This window comes from Garra rufa, chromosome 21, assembly GCF_049309525.1.
Source record: "Garra rufa chromosome 21, GarRuf1.0, whole genome shotgun sequence".
In the NCBI taxonomy this organism is placed as follows: domain Eukaryota; kingdom Metazoa; phylum Chordata; class Actinopteri; order Cypriniformes; family Cyprinidae; genus Garra; species Garra rufa.
In genome coordinates this window covers 30,863,869-30,884,987 of record NC_133381.1, presented here as the reverse complement: position 1 = coordinate 30,884,987, position 21,119 = coordinate 30,863,869, and the positions used below count along the sequence as shown (strand labels likewise).

Below are 21,119 nucleotides of genomic sequence, written 5' to 3'. Positions count from 1 at the left end.
AAGCTGTTCCTATAAACTATCTCTTCTGTGTCAGGGATAACCACTCATCCCTTGGCTAAAAACGATCTGAGACAGCAGGAGGAGGAGGTGATTGAGATTCCTGAAGCAAATGGTAAGCCTTAGAAAACATGGTTTATTCTTGTTGTTTAAATGTATTAAATTTTTATTTTATCATGTAAATGGTGTCAGTGTGTAACAGCTAATGAGATATGTCACTACTCGTTGTGTTGTGTACATATGTCACGTTACAAATGTTATGAATGGTGTAGTTCTCTTAATATACAATTTATTAGGGGTGGGAGAAAAAATCGATTCTCCGATGCATCGCGATTCTCTCTTCAACGATTCTGAATCGATTCCTAATATTTCAGAATCGATTCTGAGCTTGTTTTTTTTCCGCATATGGCACGTGTGCGCGCTAGAGACGCCGCCGGCTTCATTGCACAGCATTTGCACTGTGAGACTCGTGCGCACTGCTTGACATTGTGTGCTTCGATCCGCCGTGTTTTACTTTAGATATGCTTTCATTTCTGCCGTCTGGAATGCAGTACTATTAGATGCACTGACAGACTTTCGCGTGCGCTTTGTGTTTGTTCGTCCTAAAGCTCGATTGCAGATGCGGTTAAATGCACTAGCGTTTTCGAATAGTTTAAAACGAAACTGTACATACAGTCAGTTATGTTTTCAGAGCAGGACAAAACATCTGATATATCGAAATAGATCTGTGCGTCAGTGGCGTTCCGTCCATATAAGCTGCTAATGCTCCGCATACCCAGGCTGTCAGAGAGAATGCGTTCACGTGTTAATTAATATAAACATGCTTATAAGTCGATCCCTTATTTGCGATTGAGGCAAGCAGATTCTCCACGACTCAGAATTGATAAGCGTTCTCTGTTTTGCGGTCATGCGCATGATTTCATTCACGGGGTAAGCTGTCCGCGAAGCACTCGCCCAAGCGGAAAAACGCGCTGTTGCTGCCAGATCCTGATTGCCGACAATCATATTGTGTTTGATGCACAACTAACTCGACTAAATCAAATGAAAAAACAAACAAACAAACAAACAAACAAAACATCCTAACTGTATATTATCATAATTTCTCAACAATTCAAAATGTAAAAGTCCACTTGAAAAAAAAATAGCCTATATAAAATGTCTATAATTTTTTTAAATAATAATAATAAACAGGAAAAATAGGAAATATTAAAATATTATTTCGTCTCTGATTTTATTGGTTTCTAAATAATCTAAAGAGATAATTATTTTTGGTATTACTGGTGGTTTTAGCACTCAGCATACCTGAAAAAAAAAAAATCACCGTTCGCCACTGCTGTGCATTAGTTTGTTAAAGCTGCCTGTCTATGATCTCATCAGGAATAATAAAACGGCAGTAATGCTGAGGAAAAACGAAAAACTATTGTCTGTAAACTTTCAGATACCTAAAGAACACTTATTTTAAATAAGTAATTGTTCTAAAAAGTACATTGCTTATATAATTTAAAAAATAAAGTAAAATAGGCACAAAATAAATTTGATATAAAACATATATGAAAATGTAGCCATGTGCAGTACTATTGAAAACTAAGAATGTGAGCATTGTGATATTTAGTTGATAATGAAAACAGTAATTAAATTAAATTGAATCTTGAAACCATTGAAGACTGACACACCTGCTTTTACAGAGATTTCAACTATAAACAAAAAGCATAGAAACTGCAATTTTACATGTTTTTAAAATTGTAAAGTAGTATTTGCACAGCAGAAGAATTAATTGTGGAAAAAATGTAGATCAAGAATCGTTTTGGAATCGGAATCAGGCTGGAATCCAGCTCCTCTCCTCTGGGCTGTACCCCTCCCAGTCAACCAAATACTGGTAACCATGCCTTCAAAGTGTGAACGTCCAGCAGTCTTCTAACCCTATAGACCAGGGGTGGCGAACTCCGGTCCTGGAGAGCTGCAGCCCTGCAGATTTCAGCTCCAACTCTAATTTAAGTCACCCGCCAGTATCTTTCTAGTAACCGTTCAGACCTTGATTGTTCAGGTGTTCAGGTGTGTTTGATTAGGGTTGAAGCAAAACTCTGCAGGGCTGTGGCTCTCCAGGACCGACGTTTACCACCCCTGCTATAGACAGAAGAGTCTTCAGCATGAATGGGAGAAGGGGTGGAACAGGATGGGGGCACAAATGACAGGCTTATTACATGAAACATGGAATACAGGATGGCCAGATTGCAGATAGCTAGGTAATCTGAGTTGTACTGGCACAGGACTAAGAACTTAGATAATTGAAAAGGGCCCAATAAAACGGGGTTGCTAGTTTATGGGAAGTAGATTTGAGAGGAAAGTTACGGGTGGACAGCTGCACCCTCTGACCGCAAACATATCAAGGGCATTGGTACGCCGTCAATTGGTGCGCGTTGTGTGCGTTTTCTATTGTGGCACAACAAGGTTCTCCAGATGTGACAGAACTGTTAAATAAATGCCTGCACTGAGACCACAGAAGTCTCAGACTCGTGAGAAGAGAACAGAGGTGACTAGTAGCCAAGGCAACAATGGAATGGGGAAAAACCTTGTGAATGACAACGACAGCGAATTATATGCATATTCGTCCCAGGACAGTTGGTCAGACCCAAGGACTAGGGATTGTGGGACGCCAGACTATGAAGCATGCAACGAAGAATCTGACAGTGCCGAGATACAAGATGTGGGTGAGTGCCTGCTTCACCTGCTGCTCGATTTCCATTTACAACCATCCCGACCACACTGCCGCAAGGCAAATTCCTTTCAGAGGTTGGATGAGCCAAACTGGTGGGAGAGGGTGTCAGATTTCATATTTTTAGAACCGGTTTAATGTAACCCACATGGAAAGAACCTATATGAGGATATATGCGCATATATGAAACCTATATTTTTTCATTTCATTTCATTTATTTATTTATTCTCTTTTCATGGTAATGCAACATAAAATACCACAACAATACAACAATACAACAAACAAACAAACCATGAAAAAAAAAGAGAATAGGAGTAGGATGAAGAAAACAATCTTATAGACTCCTACCCCATTCTTGTATTTTAAAATTTACAAAATAAATTGGATTAGATGACCTCACAGACATAAAAAAAAAAATCCATCCAATGATATTAATTCTGCTTACATAACAAGGGAACAAACAACCAAAAATAATACAATAATAATAATTCTGACAACAAAAACGAATCATTGACCCTCTTCTTTGTACAAAATAAATATCTTCTGTTTATACTTATATTTAAATCGCAAAATATTTGAACAACATTTTAGATCATTTTCTAATGAATTCCATCTTTTCACACCAGAAACTGAGACACACATTTGTTTAAGAGTATTTTCAGCAAAAGGTTGTTTAAAGTCATTATTTCTTCTACTTGTCTCACTATTCACAGTAAAGAGAGTTTGCAATCCATCCGGTAACATACAATGTTTTGCTTTATGAACTACTAATAAAGTTTGCAAAGAAACCAGATCCCTCAATTTAAGTAATACTGACCTCAGAAACAATCTTGTAGTATGTTCTCTTGGAGCAACTCCATTGATTACTCTTATGGCCCTTTTTTGCAAAATAAATAAGGGCATTAAATTAGTAAAATATGAATTACCCCATACCTCCAAACAATACATCAAATATGGCAAAATAAACGAACAATATAGAATTCTCATTGCCTTATAATTTAACATAAACTTTACTTTACTCAAAACAGCAATATTTTTACAAATTTTGTTTCTTACATAAGCTATGTGTGATTTCCATTTAAATTTATCATCAATGAGTACTCCTAAAAACCTAAATTCTGACACTCTCTCAATACTTATCCCATTCAAAGTCAGACAAACATTATCAGGGCATTTTCGATTTGTAAACAACATAAATTTAGTTTTACTTAAATTTAGCGATAATTTATTTTTATTAAACCATTTCTGAAGTACAATCAGTTCCTGTTCAACAATTTTAAGTAGTATTTTTAAATTCTTCCCCGATACAAAAAAATTTGTATCATCTGCAAAAAGAACAAAACGTAAAATCTTTGATTCATCACAGAGATCATTAATATATAAAGTAAATAACTTAGGCCCCAGCACAGAGCCTTGGGGGACTCCACACTGCATTATTTCCAACTTAGATGCATGTCCCATGTACTCTACATATTGTTGTCTATTTTCTAAGTAACTAGTAATCCAATTCAATACTACTCCTCTAATTCCATATGTCTGTAATTTAGATATCAATATACCATGATCAAGAGTATCAAAAGCCTTTTTAAGATCAATGAAAACTCCAACTGTATAATTTTTATGCTCCAATTCTGTAATAATGTCCTCTGTGATTTTCATCAAAGCCATAGCTGTTGAACGGGTGCTTCTAAACCCAAATTGATTATCATGTATCAAAGAATATTTTTCAAGAAAATAATCAAATTTTTTAACAAAAAGCTTCTCCAAAATTTTTGAAAATTGAGAAAGCAAAGATATAGGCCTATAATTTGTGAGACTATGCCTATCACCAGATTTAAAAAGAGGAATAATTCTGGCCACTTTCATTATTTCTGGAAAATAACCCGTATTAAAAGACAAATTAATTATATATTTTAATGGTCTAGTAATACAACATATAGTTTCCTTAACAATGTACATATCTAAGCCATCACTATCACATGAATATTTACTTTTAAATTTAGAGACAGTAGAAATAACTCTACTTTCACCTGTCCAGCTTTTATTTTCATTATATAATGGTATAGTTTTGGCAAGATTCGGACCAACATTAACAAAAAATGAATTAAATTCATCAGCCATTTTTTCACTACTTATCTCAACATTCTGTTCATTCATTAAATATAATGGCTGACTATAATTAATTTTACTGCCCATAACCTCCCTCAAAACCTTCCACATTCTTTTGATATTACTTTTATTTTCCATCAACACATTTGTATAATAATCTTTCTTTGCACATCTCATTATAGTAATCAACTTATTTTTTATAAGCTTTATATTTTTTTTCTGCATTTACTGTCCGATATTTTACAAAATCCTGATAAAGCTTATTCTTCTTTTTACAAGATTTCAATAAACCCTTCGTCAACCAAGGTTTATTATTACTTCTTACTTTATCATTCAATATTTTTTTTGGACAATTTTTATTATATAACCATAAATACTTTTTAAGAATTAATTCATAAGCTTTATTTACATTATTCGTATTACAAACATCATTCCACTCTTCTTACATAAGATCATCCCTAAATCCATTTAATGTTTCCTCAGTTCTTAACCTAATAACTTTACTAAACTTTTCTTTATTATTTTTTATTTCACAAAAGTAAGTTACAAATATTGGAAAATGATCTGTCATATCATTTATCAAAAGACCACTTTTAACCGTTTTTTCAAATTTATTTACAAAAATATTATCAATTAATGTGGCACAATTGGAGGTTATTCGACTAGGCCTAGTAATGGTAGGATAAAAGCCTCTACTATACATTAAATCCAAAAAATCTAGACTACTTGTATGATTAGACACATTCAAAAGATTTATATTAAAGTCCCCGCAGATTACAGACACTTTATTTTCATTCATCCCAACTAATAATTGCTCCAACTTATTATTAAATACCGTGATACTAGACCCTGGGGTTCTATATTTACATGTGACAATAATATTCCTCTGTTTCTTCATTTCAATCTCAACAGTTAAACATTCCATTAATTCCTCTGTTGAAACAGTCATACACTCAATTATTCTACATTTCAGATCACTGCTAACATACAGAGCAACCCCCCCTCCTCTCTTACAGACCCGGTTAACATAAAACAATTCATAACCTTCAAAATGAAATTCCACACCTTTCTCATCCGTTAACCAAGTCTCAGACAACGCTATGACAGTAAATTTGTTTTGTAAAGTATTCAAATAATCATATATCTTACTAAAATTTGAATAAAGGCTTCTACAATTCAAATGAATAAGAGAAAAAGAGCCAGCCGTTTCTATATTACTAGTAAATTCTGCGTCTGTATAATATTTACATGTATCTTTTATATTCGGAAAAAAATTTGACCCCAAATCTAGTTCATCATAATCATAGACACATCCTTCTGCGTTTTCAATTTGTATAGGAATGTGTTCACACATTGTGGACATTATACTCGATGATATAAATTAGTGCTTGCCACAATGTAATCTCTACATACCTTATCCGTCATGTGACTTTTCATTTACATAACTGTCCAAGGAAAGTCGAAGAGATTCAACACTAGCTGTTATTTCCCCTGCAGGAGCATATTTGCTCCTACTGCGGATGGACTGCCACCCTACAGCCCGCAAGGCAGAGTCCCAATCCGGCTCTTTTCTTGGAACTTCCATCGTTACCCCAAAGTCCATTAAACCCTCAGCTGCTTTTTGTGGGTTTTCGAAAATCTTAGTCTTTCCATCCTGCAGAAACAACATCAGTTTTGCAGGGTAGACAATGCGAGACTTAATTTTTCGCTCTTGGAGTTGCTTCCTTGCGTTCCTATATTTTGCACGCTCCTTGAAGACATCGGTAGTGTAATCCTCATCAAAGTATATTCGTTGGTCCTTGATCCGAATGTCCTTTAGAGACCATGCAGCATGTAACACTCGTTGTTTCTCCTTGAAACTACGGAAACAAACAATGATTGATCTGGTGATAGGCCTATTCGTAACACGTCCAAAGGAGACACCTGTTGCTGCGGCGCGATGCGCCCTTTCAATGCAAATCTCTTCCCGGATGTTAAGTTGCTCACGAATAAGCTTTTCTATAAACTCAATCATATTACTTCCTTCGATTTTTTCCGGTACAGAGTAAATTCTTAAATTATTTCTCCGTGAACGGCTTTCCAGACCCTCACACTTCTCCTCAAGGTGCTTTTGTTTGCACATCAGCTGAAACAGCACTTTAGTCAAATCCATGTTACGATCCTCATTGCCCGCAATCCTCTGTTCGGCTTCATTCACCCTTGTTTTTAATTCTTCGAAATTCAATTTTATATCGCTCACCTCCTTCCTCAGCACACCAAAATTTTCAGCCGTTTCAGTTCGAAATAATTTAAGTTCCTTCAATATTTCCGAAGTATTATCGGCGCTACCAGCGCCCTTTCCCTCCAGGCTGGTTTGGTCATCTGACACAATGTTCAACAGCTCGCCTCGTCTTTGCTTTGATTTTGACATTATTTCACGCTCTTTTTCTTTTCTTTCTCTTTTCTTCTTCTTCAAATAATAACTTAATAGTTCACATCATAATACACTTTAACCGAATCCACAAGCAGTAGTCAATCTTTAAAGTTTAAGGTTTTGTTTGCAAGACATACACCTTGACGCCGTCTGTTCGGCCATCTTGCTGTTCGGCCATATGCAGTATATATGCACATATATGATAATATATATGCGTATATATGCCACATATAGGCAAAATTGAGGTGCATGTATGTGCATATACAGGCCATATAGGTCTCCTGTATTGCTTCTTTATATCCACATATAAGCCCTATATGTACATACAGTACGAGACAGTAATAGTCAGTAAAAGTAAAAGTTGAAATAGTCGAAGAAAAGGGAACAATGAGCCTGCCGCACATTTAATCTCTCATCTTAATGAATGTTCTCCAGATTTTTATGATCAGCCCAGACTACGCACAAAATGGTAGCCCACTCTAGCCACTGACACCATTCTCCCAGAGCCAGTTGGATGGCCAGAAACTCATTGTTCCTATATCATAATTACGTTCGGACAGTGACAGCCGATGTAAGAGAACATGTACAGGTGGAATTTATTGTAGAGCGGAGAGCACACTGTGGGAGCACTGCCCCCATGCCCACTTCGGACACGTCCAGCTCATCTCAACAAGTTTTGCTTCTTTTTGTCAGAGGCAGCCCAGTTTGCATTTGATCGCCTCAAAGGTTATTTACCACTGTGCCTATTCTATCTGCTTACATATATTATAACATGTGGCAATTTAGCAGGGCCCATACTGATCTCCCAACACGATTGACCCCAAAAATGTGACTGACCTGGCATGAAACGTGCATTTCTCCACTTACACAAGAAGACGGTTCTTCAAGAGAAACTACAACACATGGCAAACATGTTGGACATGTAACAGGAGAGATGGAGAGAAAATAAGGGTGTCGTTCAGATACACAAAAACGGAAATATTAATTTGAAATTATTTGAATATTGAATAATGAATATTGATTTTGAATTATGTCTCTTAAGATGAAAAATCTTAAGAACAATAAAACTACTCTAGTGATGTATATTCAATGTTTTTAAAGCATTGGAGGGGTGCTGTTTACGCAGTAGTCATATAAATCTGCTTTAATTGTCCCAGGTGAGTTTATGAAATATGTGTTGTGATAATGTCCGATTTGTGAGTAAATTGTCGGTTCATTTCAATCAATTAGAAAAACCCCTTGATAAAAATAGTCCAAATGATTCATTCATGAATAGATTTAGTTCTCGAATTCAAATCATTAATTCAGTAATCGCTTTTATATGTGCTGGTGTGTGAAACTTATGATACACTCATTCATAATAAAATAATGATAAATTTACTTGTTCTTGTACAAGCTATTCGTTGACATTATAAACTGTCTCTTCTATGTCAAAAACAAACACTCTGTCAATGATAACCACTCATCCCTTGGCTGAAAAAGACCTGAGAAAGGGGGAGAAGAAGGTGACCGAGATTCCTGAAGCAGAAGGTGAGCCTTTAGAAAACATATTTTATTGTTGTTGTTTTAATGTATTTAATTTTAAATTTATCATGTAATGAATATGATTTAATTCTTTTAATTTGCAGTCTAAGATTTATGGACTAATTTTAGTGATGTTTTATTAATAAATTTCGTGAGGAGCTCGCACAGATAATTAACACGGCCAATTCATCATCAGCAGTCACTCTCCCTATCAGATCAGCCGAAGAGAGAATCCCTATAAATAACCAAACAATCCTACCTTCATCATCTCTTGTCTTGTCAGCACCCCTCCTCCACCCCATCTTCTCACCTTCAGCCCATTTGGAGGGAGCGCTTATTGGGTTCAGGCCAGTGCCAAGCTCGGAGCCCTCTCCCGGATAGCACGCCAAATATACATAACCTTTCGCTCAGTTTATTATTTGTAAGAGGGAACTGAATTAGTAGTTTGAAACACATTGTCTTGTCTAGATTCAGGCCCTTCTCATGGTTTCACATTGGAAAAAAAGTGCTGGGCAGAAAGATCAGGTCAAAAGCAATGACATGATGGAAGTGGGCAGTATAGTCAAGACAGCAAAATTCTAGCTGAAGAAAAGCAGCAGAGTATTCGTTCGGTCAACGAATTGTGCCTAGAGTTTGGGCCGGCTGACTCCCATGTAATTCTGAGACCTTGGCCCGGCTATGTGCCCAAGGTTTCAAGTGGTGAACCTGCAAGGCTTGCCCCTGGAAGAGGCAGACCCAGCCCTAGCTTTGCTCTGTGACTGTATGTGGACCGAACACAAAGATTTAGGACCTCAGAGCAGGTCTTTTTCTGTTACACAGGATGGCCCACTGGATAGTGGATGTCATCACCTTGCTTTACCAAGCACATAGTGTGTCCTCACTCAGGTTTTGTATTACATCGTCTTGGGCGCTGGCACATGGCACATGGCACCTCCCTGACAGATGTTTGTAGAGCTGCAGGCTGGGCAACACCCAACACGTTCAGTAGATTCTGTAGCCTTTCTGATTCTGTGTTGAGCCGTTATCCTGTGTTCTCACCTTAAACGAGTGGAAGCACCAAGAGGCCCCGGCTCAGTGTTGGCTTGTACGTGCTTATTTTGCTATGCTTATTTAGTTCCCTGTTGGGAAAACTCTGTTGAGTTTCTTCATCCCCTTCAGCAGCCAGACATGGTGAAGCATCTGGCACCAGACCTTTATTTGCTGTACAGTTGTTAGGCTGGGTACCCATACGTAGTGATCCTGAGGGGATCCCTTATGTGTAATCTTAAATGGTATAGCTTCTAGGCACATATTTTTAGCTTGGGGGAGACTCCTGTCCCGTCGCTGCCCTAACTATCTCCAAGCAATCCCAGAGACATTCATATGCAGTACAGCCCTATGGAGTTAGTCCATGTGTATAAATTTCACTTAGAACCTCCCTGTGGAGCATGTGGCCACAGTGTTACTTTTCCAGTGGAAAGAGCATGCTTTCCCAGTGTTATCCAAGTCTGACTGAGTGGGTTGTGCAGGAACAGCAGTGATGGACCTTCTCTGTGTAAGCCATGTCCTATCTTCTAATATGGAGATCAGAAGGCTTGCACAGGTACTGGTAGGCACACCACTCTCATCCTCCTCATTGTGTTACTGTTTGTACAGCACTATGGTCAACATTGTTCTTTTACTCAGTTCTTTAGAAATAAATTTGAACTTTGAACTCTCCCCTCTGTGCAGAGGATTTTTTTTTTTAGGATGGAGCTGGATTCCGTCGAGCAGACAGCACGCCTCCCAGAGGAATGTGCTCAGTCAGTGCTGAGCTGCTTGAATTTGTACAATGCAAGCCAGCAGTCCCACTGAAATTTGTCAGAGGCTCCTGGGGCATATAGCAGCCACAGCAGCAGTAACATCGCTCTATTTGCTTTATATGAGAATGCTTCAGCACTGGCTTTATGGCTGAGTTCTGTTTGCCTTTCCAGAAACTTCTCACTGCCAGCTGTTTTCTTTCCTGACTGAGGGAACATTTGGCACAGACACACTGGCACACAGCTGGTCCCTGGGCCTGTGCAAATATGCGTTTCCTGCTGAAAAAGTCAGGGAGGAAGAGAAGCAGGTCTTGGTAGTTGTGCCCTATTGGCCCAACACGACCTGGTTCCCAGAACTAATGCTCTTTGTGACAGCCCCTCCCTTGCGGATTCCTCTTAGGAATGATTTGCTTTCTCAGAGAGAGGGCAACCTTTGGCATCCGTGTCCAGACCTCTGGAAACTCCATGTCTGGTCCCTGGATGGGACGCAGAGGTTCTAGGTGACCTACACCAGGAGTTAGCAAAGACCATCACTTTGGCACAAGCACGGTCTTCAAGACACACTGTTCGTCGAGTGGTGTTCTTCTCACCAAGAAGTCCCCGAAGGTTCTCGATCAAAGCCCTGCTTTTCTTCCTGCAGCGTGGGTTGGTGCAAAGGTTCTGCTATTTCTGCTTATCACAACCCAACTGGAGGCCATTCAATAGGTAAGCACAAACTTGTCGTCAGGTTTCTCAGGGGGGTAAGAAGGTTAAATTCTCCTGACCTTCCCTCCATTCCCTCTTAGGATCTGGCGCTGGTGCTTAGAGCACTTCAGAATGTCCCATTCAAGCCTTTGCAGTCAGTAGAGCTAAATATTCTATCTTAAGACTTTGCTGCTGGTTACTTTGGCATCCATCAAGTGGGTAGGGTAGCTGCAGGCATTTTCAACTCCCATAAAATTCAACGTGCTACGTGCCTAAGAATCCTACTACTTTCTTCAGGGACTAGGTGGTGAACCTGCAAGCGCTGCCCCTAGAGGTGCTTTGCTCTGTGACTGTACATGGACCCCAACCCAAAGCTTTAGGATCTCAGAGCAGCTCTTTGTCTGTTACGAAGGATGACCCACTGGATAATGGATGCCATCGCCTTGGTTTAATAAGCACATGGCAAGCCTTGCCCACTCAGGTTGCAAGCTCACTCTACCCAGAGTATTGCATCGTCCTGGGCACTGGCACATGATGCTTCGCTAACAGATGTTTGTAGAGCTGTGGGCTGAGCAACAACTAACACGTTCGCTAGATTCTGTAGCTTTGTGTTGATTTGGTATCCTTCTGTGTTCTCACCTTGGGTAGAGCACCAAGGGGCCCCAGCTCCCATATGTGTATTCTTCAATGGTATAGCTTCTAGGCCTGTGCAGGCTCTGTCATCTCTGCACAGGTGTAGCTGCCTTAACTGGGTCTAAACAATCCCAGAGACATCCATATGCTGTACGGCCCTAAGGAGTTAGTCCATATGTGTAAATTCCACCTCAAACCTTCCTTTTCCAGTGGAAAGGGTACACTTTCCTAGTGTTACCCAAAAACCTGATTATGCATTGCACCTGCTGCCTATTTATACCCATGTTGCAGGACGTTGCAGTCAGATGCAAATCTTGCACGCCAAAGTGCAATGATGAAGTAGATTGGCCTCTCTAGCAAGATTCCCAATTCGTCAGTCATGCCGTGACATCTACATTCCTTCTTCAGTGAACATAACTGAGATGTTCTGTGTGAAAGTCTAGACACCAAGAGAGAGTTCAATTTGTAAATTATCCAATAAATAGACATTGCCTTAAAATTTATATACTATAACTTAAATAAGTAATACTGTGATACAGTATTTTTTAAAACACCTAAAAATAGGAAGTGTGTTTCAAAATATTAAACCTTGCAAAATTATATAGTATACATTGTATCAAATATTCAGGATGGTAGCTTTTTCATTATTGAATTTAGGTCACAAACATGACAGTCAGCATTCAACGTGACTTTGGTGCATTTGTTACTACATGTGTATTTGTTTATATTTTTGCAGTTCTGTATCCAGTAAAGAATGCTCTTGTTAAAACTCTACGCAAACTCCCTTTTCTGCATGATGAGCAATATGCACAACAGACCGGACTGTACAAGCAGAAGAACACGCTGGTGGTGCCGTAAGTACCAAGGCAGATGCACAAAAATATGTGATAACATTAGAAGTTTGTTGAGATGTTCGTCTAGGTCAAGGTCATTTTATTAATGCAGCACATTTAAAAACAACTAGTGTCTGTCAGTGTGCTCAGATTTCCTACATTTCTGTCTGATAACCCATATATTGCAATTCAGCCGAGGTTTAGACCTTCATTTAGGTTTTGAAACTTCAAGAGGAACAACAGCAAGAATCTGAAATACAGGAGCAGGCATGACCAATTTTGGTATAGATTTTAGGTAATTTTAGCACACTCTCAAACAGAATAGAGAAAGCCTTTGGCTGTATCAGAGGTAACAACATGAGAAACAGACCCTGATAAATACGATTTTGGAACTTGACCAGTAATTGTGATATTAAAAAGAATGGGCTTATGGTCAAATACATAAACATCAGAAATTTCTAAATTAGGAATACCAAAGGATATGACAAGTTCAAGTGTATGACCATGTTCATGAGTAGCACCAGGAATATGTAATGGAGACTCAGACTGATTGGAATCATGTGCAGCTTTATTAATGATATCAGGAGAATGGTCAAACAGGTATGGGTCAAGCAACAGCTTATACAACAACATAGATAGAGCATAAATCATAACTGTAGACCGATAGGAGGTCAGGGCAGGTAGCTGGCAGAACAGAGGGTGAATCCAAATGAAGTGAGGGGTCAGAAAGGCAGGCGGCAGACAATCGAAAGGGAATAATCATTCTGGGTCGTAACAGAAGGGCAAAACAGAGAAATAATGCTCAGAAATGTCAGCAAAAGCAAAATGTGTGCTGTGGGTAGTTTCGTTAGGGGAATTAGGCGGCAAACCTTGGAGAATCGATCAATGACTGTGAATATGGTAGTGTGACCCCTGGAGGCCGGTAGATCTGTGACAAAATTCAGAGCGATATGTGACCAGGGGCATTGAGGTAACAGAGGGGTTGTAATAGTCCGGCAGGTGGTTGGTGAGAGGACTTGGTCATGTTGCACGTGTGACAGTTGCAGATATAGTTACCCAGACAGCACACATACGTCGGACCGACGTCGTTCCGACTTACAAAACTCCATCGGCACGATGTCGCTCAGAGATCGTTTGCTAATCGACAAGACGTCGCCGCGATGTCGGCATTTGATCGCAAATGCTCTCCGGCCGACGTTCGGCCAATGCAGCTTTAATTCCGGCTGCTCTGCTCTGCATGGGCGTGGTTCACCAGCGTTTTGCTCATCCTTATTCTAACGTACCACCCGCGGCAGGAGCCGCTGGTTTATAATAAAACAATACACACCACACCCCTCTCAATAACGGTTGCTTATTTATTAACATTTTCAAGGAAGACATTAAATATACAAATACATTTACATTTATCAGATACTTGTATCAGAAGTGACATACAAATGAGAAGCATTCTCTCTTTCAAAGATTAACTATGTTTTTACCACACATTTGCAGTAAAACCATATTAAAAACTAAATCAGTATTTTTACAATAACCATTGTTTAACAATGACTGTTTCAGTAAAACCACTGTAAGTACAAAACTAAACATTACTACAGTATTTAGATATAAAGAATGTCTTTAAATGCAAGATATTTAAAGTGGACCGGAAATATATTTTAACACAATCAGTAGCTATATCTTTTGTTGGACTTTAGCACTATACTTCCACTCAATTAGTTCAATTAAATAACATTTAAATTCAATTAAATAACTACAAAATTAGTTTTAGCACACTTTAGGTATACCAGTTTATTATACCAAAAGTACAATTGTAGGGTATTTTAAAAAATAAAAGTTGTTAATATATGTAAACGATTTCTCAGAGAACCCCAGTTTATTTGTCAGCCAAACTCTGCTGCATGACGCAAAACACAGTATTTTGTCATTTTGTTGATGCAAAAAGTGTTTTTGTCAAAACTCATCATTTCATTATGAGTCATCCTGCAGAGTGTTGCTTATAAGTAAAAAGGCATTTATAGGTAAACATAACTCATTTACAGATTTACAGATATTAGAAACTGCAATAATACAAAGCGGGTTGAAAATTGATACCCTTAAATGTGCAATATAAGAATAATATTTCAGTTTTGTATGTCCATGTACAGTTGGCATCATCTGAAGTCTTGTTGAGTGTTGCCGTCTTCTGAAGTCTTCACAAGTAAGGCTGGATCCAATCTAGAACTGGCGTAACCTCTGGTAACCTTGGGATGGGCATCCAGAGAAAGAAACAGGAAAGCAAAAGGAGAAAGATTAGCATAGCAGCTGTTCATATTATTTCAGACAAAGGATGATTTATTTAAATGACATATAACTGTAGTGCAATGTTATGAGATGTGTTATGTGAATGCTTGGCTAAAAATGTGTATTTTAAATTAATTTAAACAATAAGATTGTACCTGACCCCCGGACATTATCAGGAAGACTTAAAGTTAAGGAATAAAATACAAAAAATTCTCTACTTATACTTTAGTGGACTTTGATATGTCCTCACTATTATCAATAATCCAGAGTTTTGTAACCTCATTACAGGCCAAGTACTACAGCTGCTGTTGCCCGTATTTGTGCTTATTGTGATCTGGTTTAATCACAATAAGGATTTTTTTAGAACCCTTGGTAAATATATTATTTGCTCTCAGTATTCAGGGAACAGAAACAGTCTCTACAGAATGGACTACATATGCCACAGTATCATTTAAAGGGTTAGTTCACCCAAAAAAATGAAAATTGTGTCATTAATTCCTCACTCTCATGTCATTCCAAAACTGTAAGACCTTTGTTCATCTTCAAAACACAAATTAAGATGTTTTGGATGAAATCTGAGAGCTTTCTGACCCTGCATAGACAGCAAGGGCCCTACCACGGTCAAGACACAGAAGGGTAGTAAAAGCATTATTAAAATAGTCCATGTGACATCAGCGATTCAACCTTCATTTAATGATGCTACAAGAATACAAATTTAGTTTCTTTTGTGCAAAAAATTACTCTCATAGTTTCATAACATTACAGTTGAACCACAGATGTCACATGGACAATTTCAACAATGTCATTACTACCCTTCTCTGTCTTGACCGTGGTGGTACCCTTGCTGTCTATGCAGGGTCAGAAAGCTCTTGGATTTTATCAAAAATATCTTAATTTGTGTTCAGAAGATGAACGGCGGTCTTACGGGTTTGAAATGATATAGGAGCGAGTAATTCATGACAGCATTTTCATTTTTAGGTGAACTAGCCCTGTAAGTGGGAGGTACATCATAACTGTAATGTGCACTACCTTTCAAAAGTTTACGTCTTTGAAATAAGTCGCTTCTGCTCACCAAGGCTGCATTTATTTTAACAAAAATTAAGTAAAAACAATAATATTGTAAAATATTATTACAATTTCACAACAGATTTTTATGTGAATATATTGTGAAATTAAATTTCTTTTTATCAAAGCTGCATTTTCAGCATCATTACTCCAGTCTTCAGTGTCACATGATCCTTCAGAAATCATTCTAATATGCTGATTTGCTGCTCAAAAAACATTTTTAATTTCTATATATCAATGTCTTATTATCAAAAGTTAAAGAAAACATTTCTGTTTCAAATAAATGCTGTAAATTAAAAAAGAAACTTTTTTTATTCATCAAAAAATCCTCCTGCATTAAGTCAAACACATGATTAATGATTTCTTAAGGATCATGTGACCCTGAAGACTGGAGTAAAGATACTGAAAATGTAGCTTTGCATCACAGAAATAAATTACTTCTCTAATATTAAAATAAAAAACAATCATTTTAAATTGAATTAATTTCACAATATTACTGTTTAACTGTATTATTTATCAAAATACACAAAGTTGAGGTGGGCAGAAGAGACTTTACCATACCAAAACTTATGAAACAGTAGTGTATGTTTGATATTTTACTTACTAGACCATTGGTTTATAGCACTTTGGAGAAGAAGGTTCACTCTGAGTCTGCTAATATGCAACAGGCCATCATCATGCAAGAATCTAGGAACAAAACATGCAATTTGTCACAGAGACCACAATATTTAGTATGCAGTTGCTGGTTTATTAGAAGGTTAAACAAGTTAAAATACAGGTACAATGCAGAAAAAAAAGAATACATAATACACTACAATTAGATAACAGAATATGTTTTTAGTTTTAAGTAGAGTTACATTTGGCTGTGAAAAGCTTCTTAAAATTACGATAATAAATAAATGTTTAATTTTGCAAATTAAATTAACAGACACATGGTTATATAGGTTAAATATATTGTGGGAAAAATGCATATGAACTTATTTTTATGAGCTTCTTCAGTTCACCTGTATTTCCTGCTTCTGTCAGCAGCTCTCTTAAAGGTTGTATCAGCGATTTCTAGCCTGAAACATAAAGTGTCAAATTCAGCTGACTTTTCATCACGATCCGCTTGCTGCCTGCCCCATAAATTGTCTGTGAAAAAAATGCGTCTCTCTGGTCAGCCTAGGGTCCGAGGGTATTTTAAAAAATAAAAGTTGTTAATATATGTAAACGATTTCTCAGAGAACCCCAGTTTATTTGTCAGCCAAACTCTGCTGCATGACGCGGCAGACCCTAGGCTGACCAGAGAGACGCGTTTTTTTCACAGACAATTTATGGGGCAGGCAGCGAGCGGATCGTGAAGAAAGGTCAGCTGAAATTGACACTTTATGTTTTAGGCTAGAAATCGCTGATACAACCTTTAAGACATTTTGGAACCTTGGAGCTTCCCTTCTGTTGTGGAGGCTTTATTTCTGTTCCCCTGAAAGAACAGAACATATTTTGTCAGTATGTGTTTACCTTACAAGATCAAAAAGCATTTTCACTTGTTTTCAGCCATTTAGGTTCAATAAATGAGCCTACTTCCAATAACCCACAGACAAACTGTCAGCAAAAAAAGACAAAAGTTTCATTAGACATTAAGACATTAAACCATTTCTACAAAGTAAATATTCAACAGAAACGTGTCAATTACAAGTAGGGAACAGTTTTATGTAATAATTGTGTGATTTTAAGCACTAAACTTATAAAAGCAGCGACAACAGCTGCGAGAGCTGGAGTTTTTGTGTCAGGTGTGGTGCTGCCGCACCGTTTCCGTGGCAACCTCTCCAGTGTAAACTTACAGACAATCAACATATTAAAATACGTCAAATTCACGCAGTATTTACAAAAGTAAACATCTAGAATTGAATCATTACATTATTAATCTAGTCTCATTCAATCATTATCCAATAATGAATTTAAAACAGACTATTAGTTTAAAAAGGAACCGCAATAATAGCTGGCTCACCGTAGAGACGGAGACATTCTGGCAGCCTGTAACAGAGTGAAAAACACGACGAACAACATTTGTTAGGACAAAGTAGAGTAACACTACTGAAATAAAAACTAAAAACAAACTCTGAACTACGCTCTTTGCTGCTCAGCGTCTAACGTTAGTTCGTCCCCTCAGAGAAACTGCTGGAAACACAGTAAAATAAAATCCGTTAACGTTAGCTAAACAAGTTAACATTATTCGGAAATGAGCCAAAGTCTCAAGTAGGGCTCATGGCAAAGTCTTTTTTACCTTACTACAGTGCACCAAGCGCCTTACTAGTTATAAAGTGTCACAGAATTAAGAAAATAATATATATTTTCCAATTTATCTCAAGTGAAAACTTACCTGAAAGCCACGGATGTCTCCGGAGGAGTCGCCATCTCTCTGGTGGGTTGCTAAGAGAATAACCATACAAGTTCAAACAGAAAAGCGCAGCATCGGCCTTCTGTCGTGTGCCGACTCAGGGCCGACCTTTGATGAGCTGGCAAAAAGAGCACTGACCGAATCACACCCGCCTACGCATGGCCGATCCTTTTTAGATCTTATAGTTTGTGAGGCCGACGTTCTGCTCAGGGGCCGACGTCGGCCCAACGTATGTGTGCTGTCTGGGTAATGGTGTCAGTTGCAGCAATACCTGGGTGACCGGAGCTAGTCGAAGAGTGCACTTGCTGAAGGAGTTTCTGAAGTATGGCTCGTGGTAGGTGCGATTGGGAGGACATTCGTCTGGAGTAGGATCGGTGGTTTGAGACTCAGCAATTTGATATCCCACTGTACAGGTGCGAGAATGATGGAAGGAGGGATTATGGGTTCATTGGTGGGAGAAGTAGCGAAGGAATCATATAAGCGGGATAGGGCATCAGCTTTGGTGTTGCGTGAACCAGGTCGATATGTAACAGTAAAGTTGAAGCGTGTGAAGAATAAGGCTCATCTGGCCTGCCGGTAGTTGAGTCTCTTGGCGGATCTGAGATATTAAAGGTTACAGTGGCCAGTGAGTATGGTAAAGTGGTGTTTGCCGCCCTCCAGCCAATGACGCCATTCCTCAAAGGTAGCTTTCATAGCGAGAAGTTCTTGGTTCCCGACATCATAATTTGGGATAAATCCTCAGTAGAAATAAGCAAATCCCAGGAAATGTTTTAATTCTTTGAACATGTTGGGTTGTGGCCAAGTTGTTTTAATTTTAGAGCTTGTTGCAGTGTTTGGGTATTCATTAAACATAACAGTTTTGCTGTGTTTTTTTTTCTTTTTCTTTTCTTTTTCTTTTTTTTTTTTCTTTTTTGTCCACCCCAGACTGTCCAAAGAGAATAGGAGGATTGTATATACAGTTATAGAGTATTCACCCCTCCTTGACTCCTGCAATATGACTGCAGATGACTGGGCCACTATTGGAAAAGACATTGAGGTGCTTCCTTTTTTATTATCTTTATGTTTGACTTTAAAGGGATAGTTCACCCAAAAATGAAAATTTGATGATGTTTATCTGCTTACCCCCAGGGCATCCAAGAAGTAGGTGTCTTTGTTTCTTCAGTAGAACACAAACAAATATTTTTAACTCAAACCGTTGCAGTCTGTCTGTCACCTCTGATCCACCGGCGCCAGCTGTTGTGAACGCACTCAGGAAGGTTGGACGTTGCGGTGGATCAGAGGTAAATAATAATGTAAATACTGTTCAGTTTCTTGCACAGACTGATCGTTTTATGTGGTAATACCTCATTGTATTGTCACAAGTAGCAGGGTTTAAATTGGTTTTGTCTTTGTATGTTTTTTTTTACTCTCAAAGATTTGGTGCCCATTGACTGGCATTATATGACTGATATACTGACTGCAAAGGTTTGAGTTAAAAATATTTGTTTGTGTTCTTCTGAAGAAACAAACTCACCTTCATCTTGGATGGCCTGGGGGTAAGCAGATAAACATAAAATTTAGCTGTGGGAAACATAACAGTCTAGATGCATTTTCGACAGTCACTTGCACCAGTGCACCTAAATATTTTTTCATAGCTGCACACAGTAATTTTCAGTCACATGTGATTAAAATAGTGGGACTGTCGAGCCATGGGTTGGACACAGCTGCATGTAATGACTTGTGAACCGAACCGATCATGATAAATCATTTGATTCTAGTATTATTATTACTTTATTGTTATTATTATCTAGTTAAATTTTGTATTTCTGAGATTTTGAAAAATTTTCCATAATTGTTTTACAGGAATACTATGATCAATATAATGGTTTTGTCATCCTGCATGGCACAGACACAATGGCTTACACCGCCTCTGCCCTATCCTTTATGTGTGAGAACTTGGGAAAGCCTGTCATCCTCACCGGATCACAGGTAACATGTTTTGAAAGCATAGATGACCCCAAAATAGGCAAAACTGTGATACAGCATTTTTTTTTAAAAACAACCAATAATAGGAAATTTGTTTCAAAATATGTGCAAAATTATATAGTATACATTGTATCAGGTTTTTAAGATGGTATATTGTTGACCTCATTATTGAATTTAGGTCACAAACATGACAGTCTGTCAGTTTGTCACATATTTACCTTAATGTTGGTCTGAACCTTTTGACATTTTTATATCAATAAGCCTAGATTGAGGACTATTAGCTTCACAATCATCTTGTATATGGCAGGTGCCCATCTTTCAACCGAGAAGTGATGGGAGGGACAACCTCTTGGGGGCGCTGTTGATAGCAGGACAGTTTGACATACCTGAGGTGTGATGTTTTTTTCTCTCTCTCTGTAAAGTATTGTAATAACTGTGTAATACTTATTGTTTAAAATGATTATAAATCAGTTTGAATTGAGTGAGGAGCAAGAAAAGGCCCTTTGTGTCTGTCTTCACAGGTGTGCCTCTATTTTCATAATAAGCTGTACCGAGGAAATTGTGTCACCAAAGTGAACGCTGAAAGCTTTAATGCATTTTTCTCACCAAATCTGCCACCATTAGCCAATGCTGAAGTCAACATCAAAGGTGATTCTGTTTCTTCTAACATTTATACACAATTTTTTAAAAAGATTAGTTTACCCCAAAATGATACTCCTGTACTCCTATTTACTCTTGTCCTTCTTGT

At 38.0% G+C, this 21,119-nt stretch overlaps 1 protein-coding gene across 2 annotated transcripts in view; it reads left to right on the top strand.

Annotated features, from left to right (window-relative positions):
* The first annotated feature begins 8,676 nt into the window (after positions 1–8,676).
* Positions 8,677–21,119, top strand: part of LOC141295881 (60 kDa lysophospholipase-like) — a 33,787-nt gene continuing 21,344 nt past the window's right edge. For both annotated transcript variants that reach the window (XR_012341153.1, XM_073827161.1), the window contains exons 1-6: positions 8,677–8,762; positions 12,588–12,705; positions 19,331–19,442; positions 20,249–20,374; positions 20,679–20,762; positions 20,893–21,019. Coding sequence is in view for 1 of the 2 variants with exons in the window: in XM_073827161.1 (XP_073683262.1) it covers positions 8,684–8,762; positions 12,588–12,705; positions 19,331–19,442; positions 20,249–20,374; positions 20,679–20,762; positions 20,893–21,019 (646 nt within the window). In the remaining variant the exon portion in view is untranslated. The remainder of the gene's footprint in view (positions 8,763–12,587; positions 12,706–19,330; positions 19,443–20,248; positions 20,375–20,678; positions 20,763–20,892; positions 21,020–21,119) is intronic.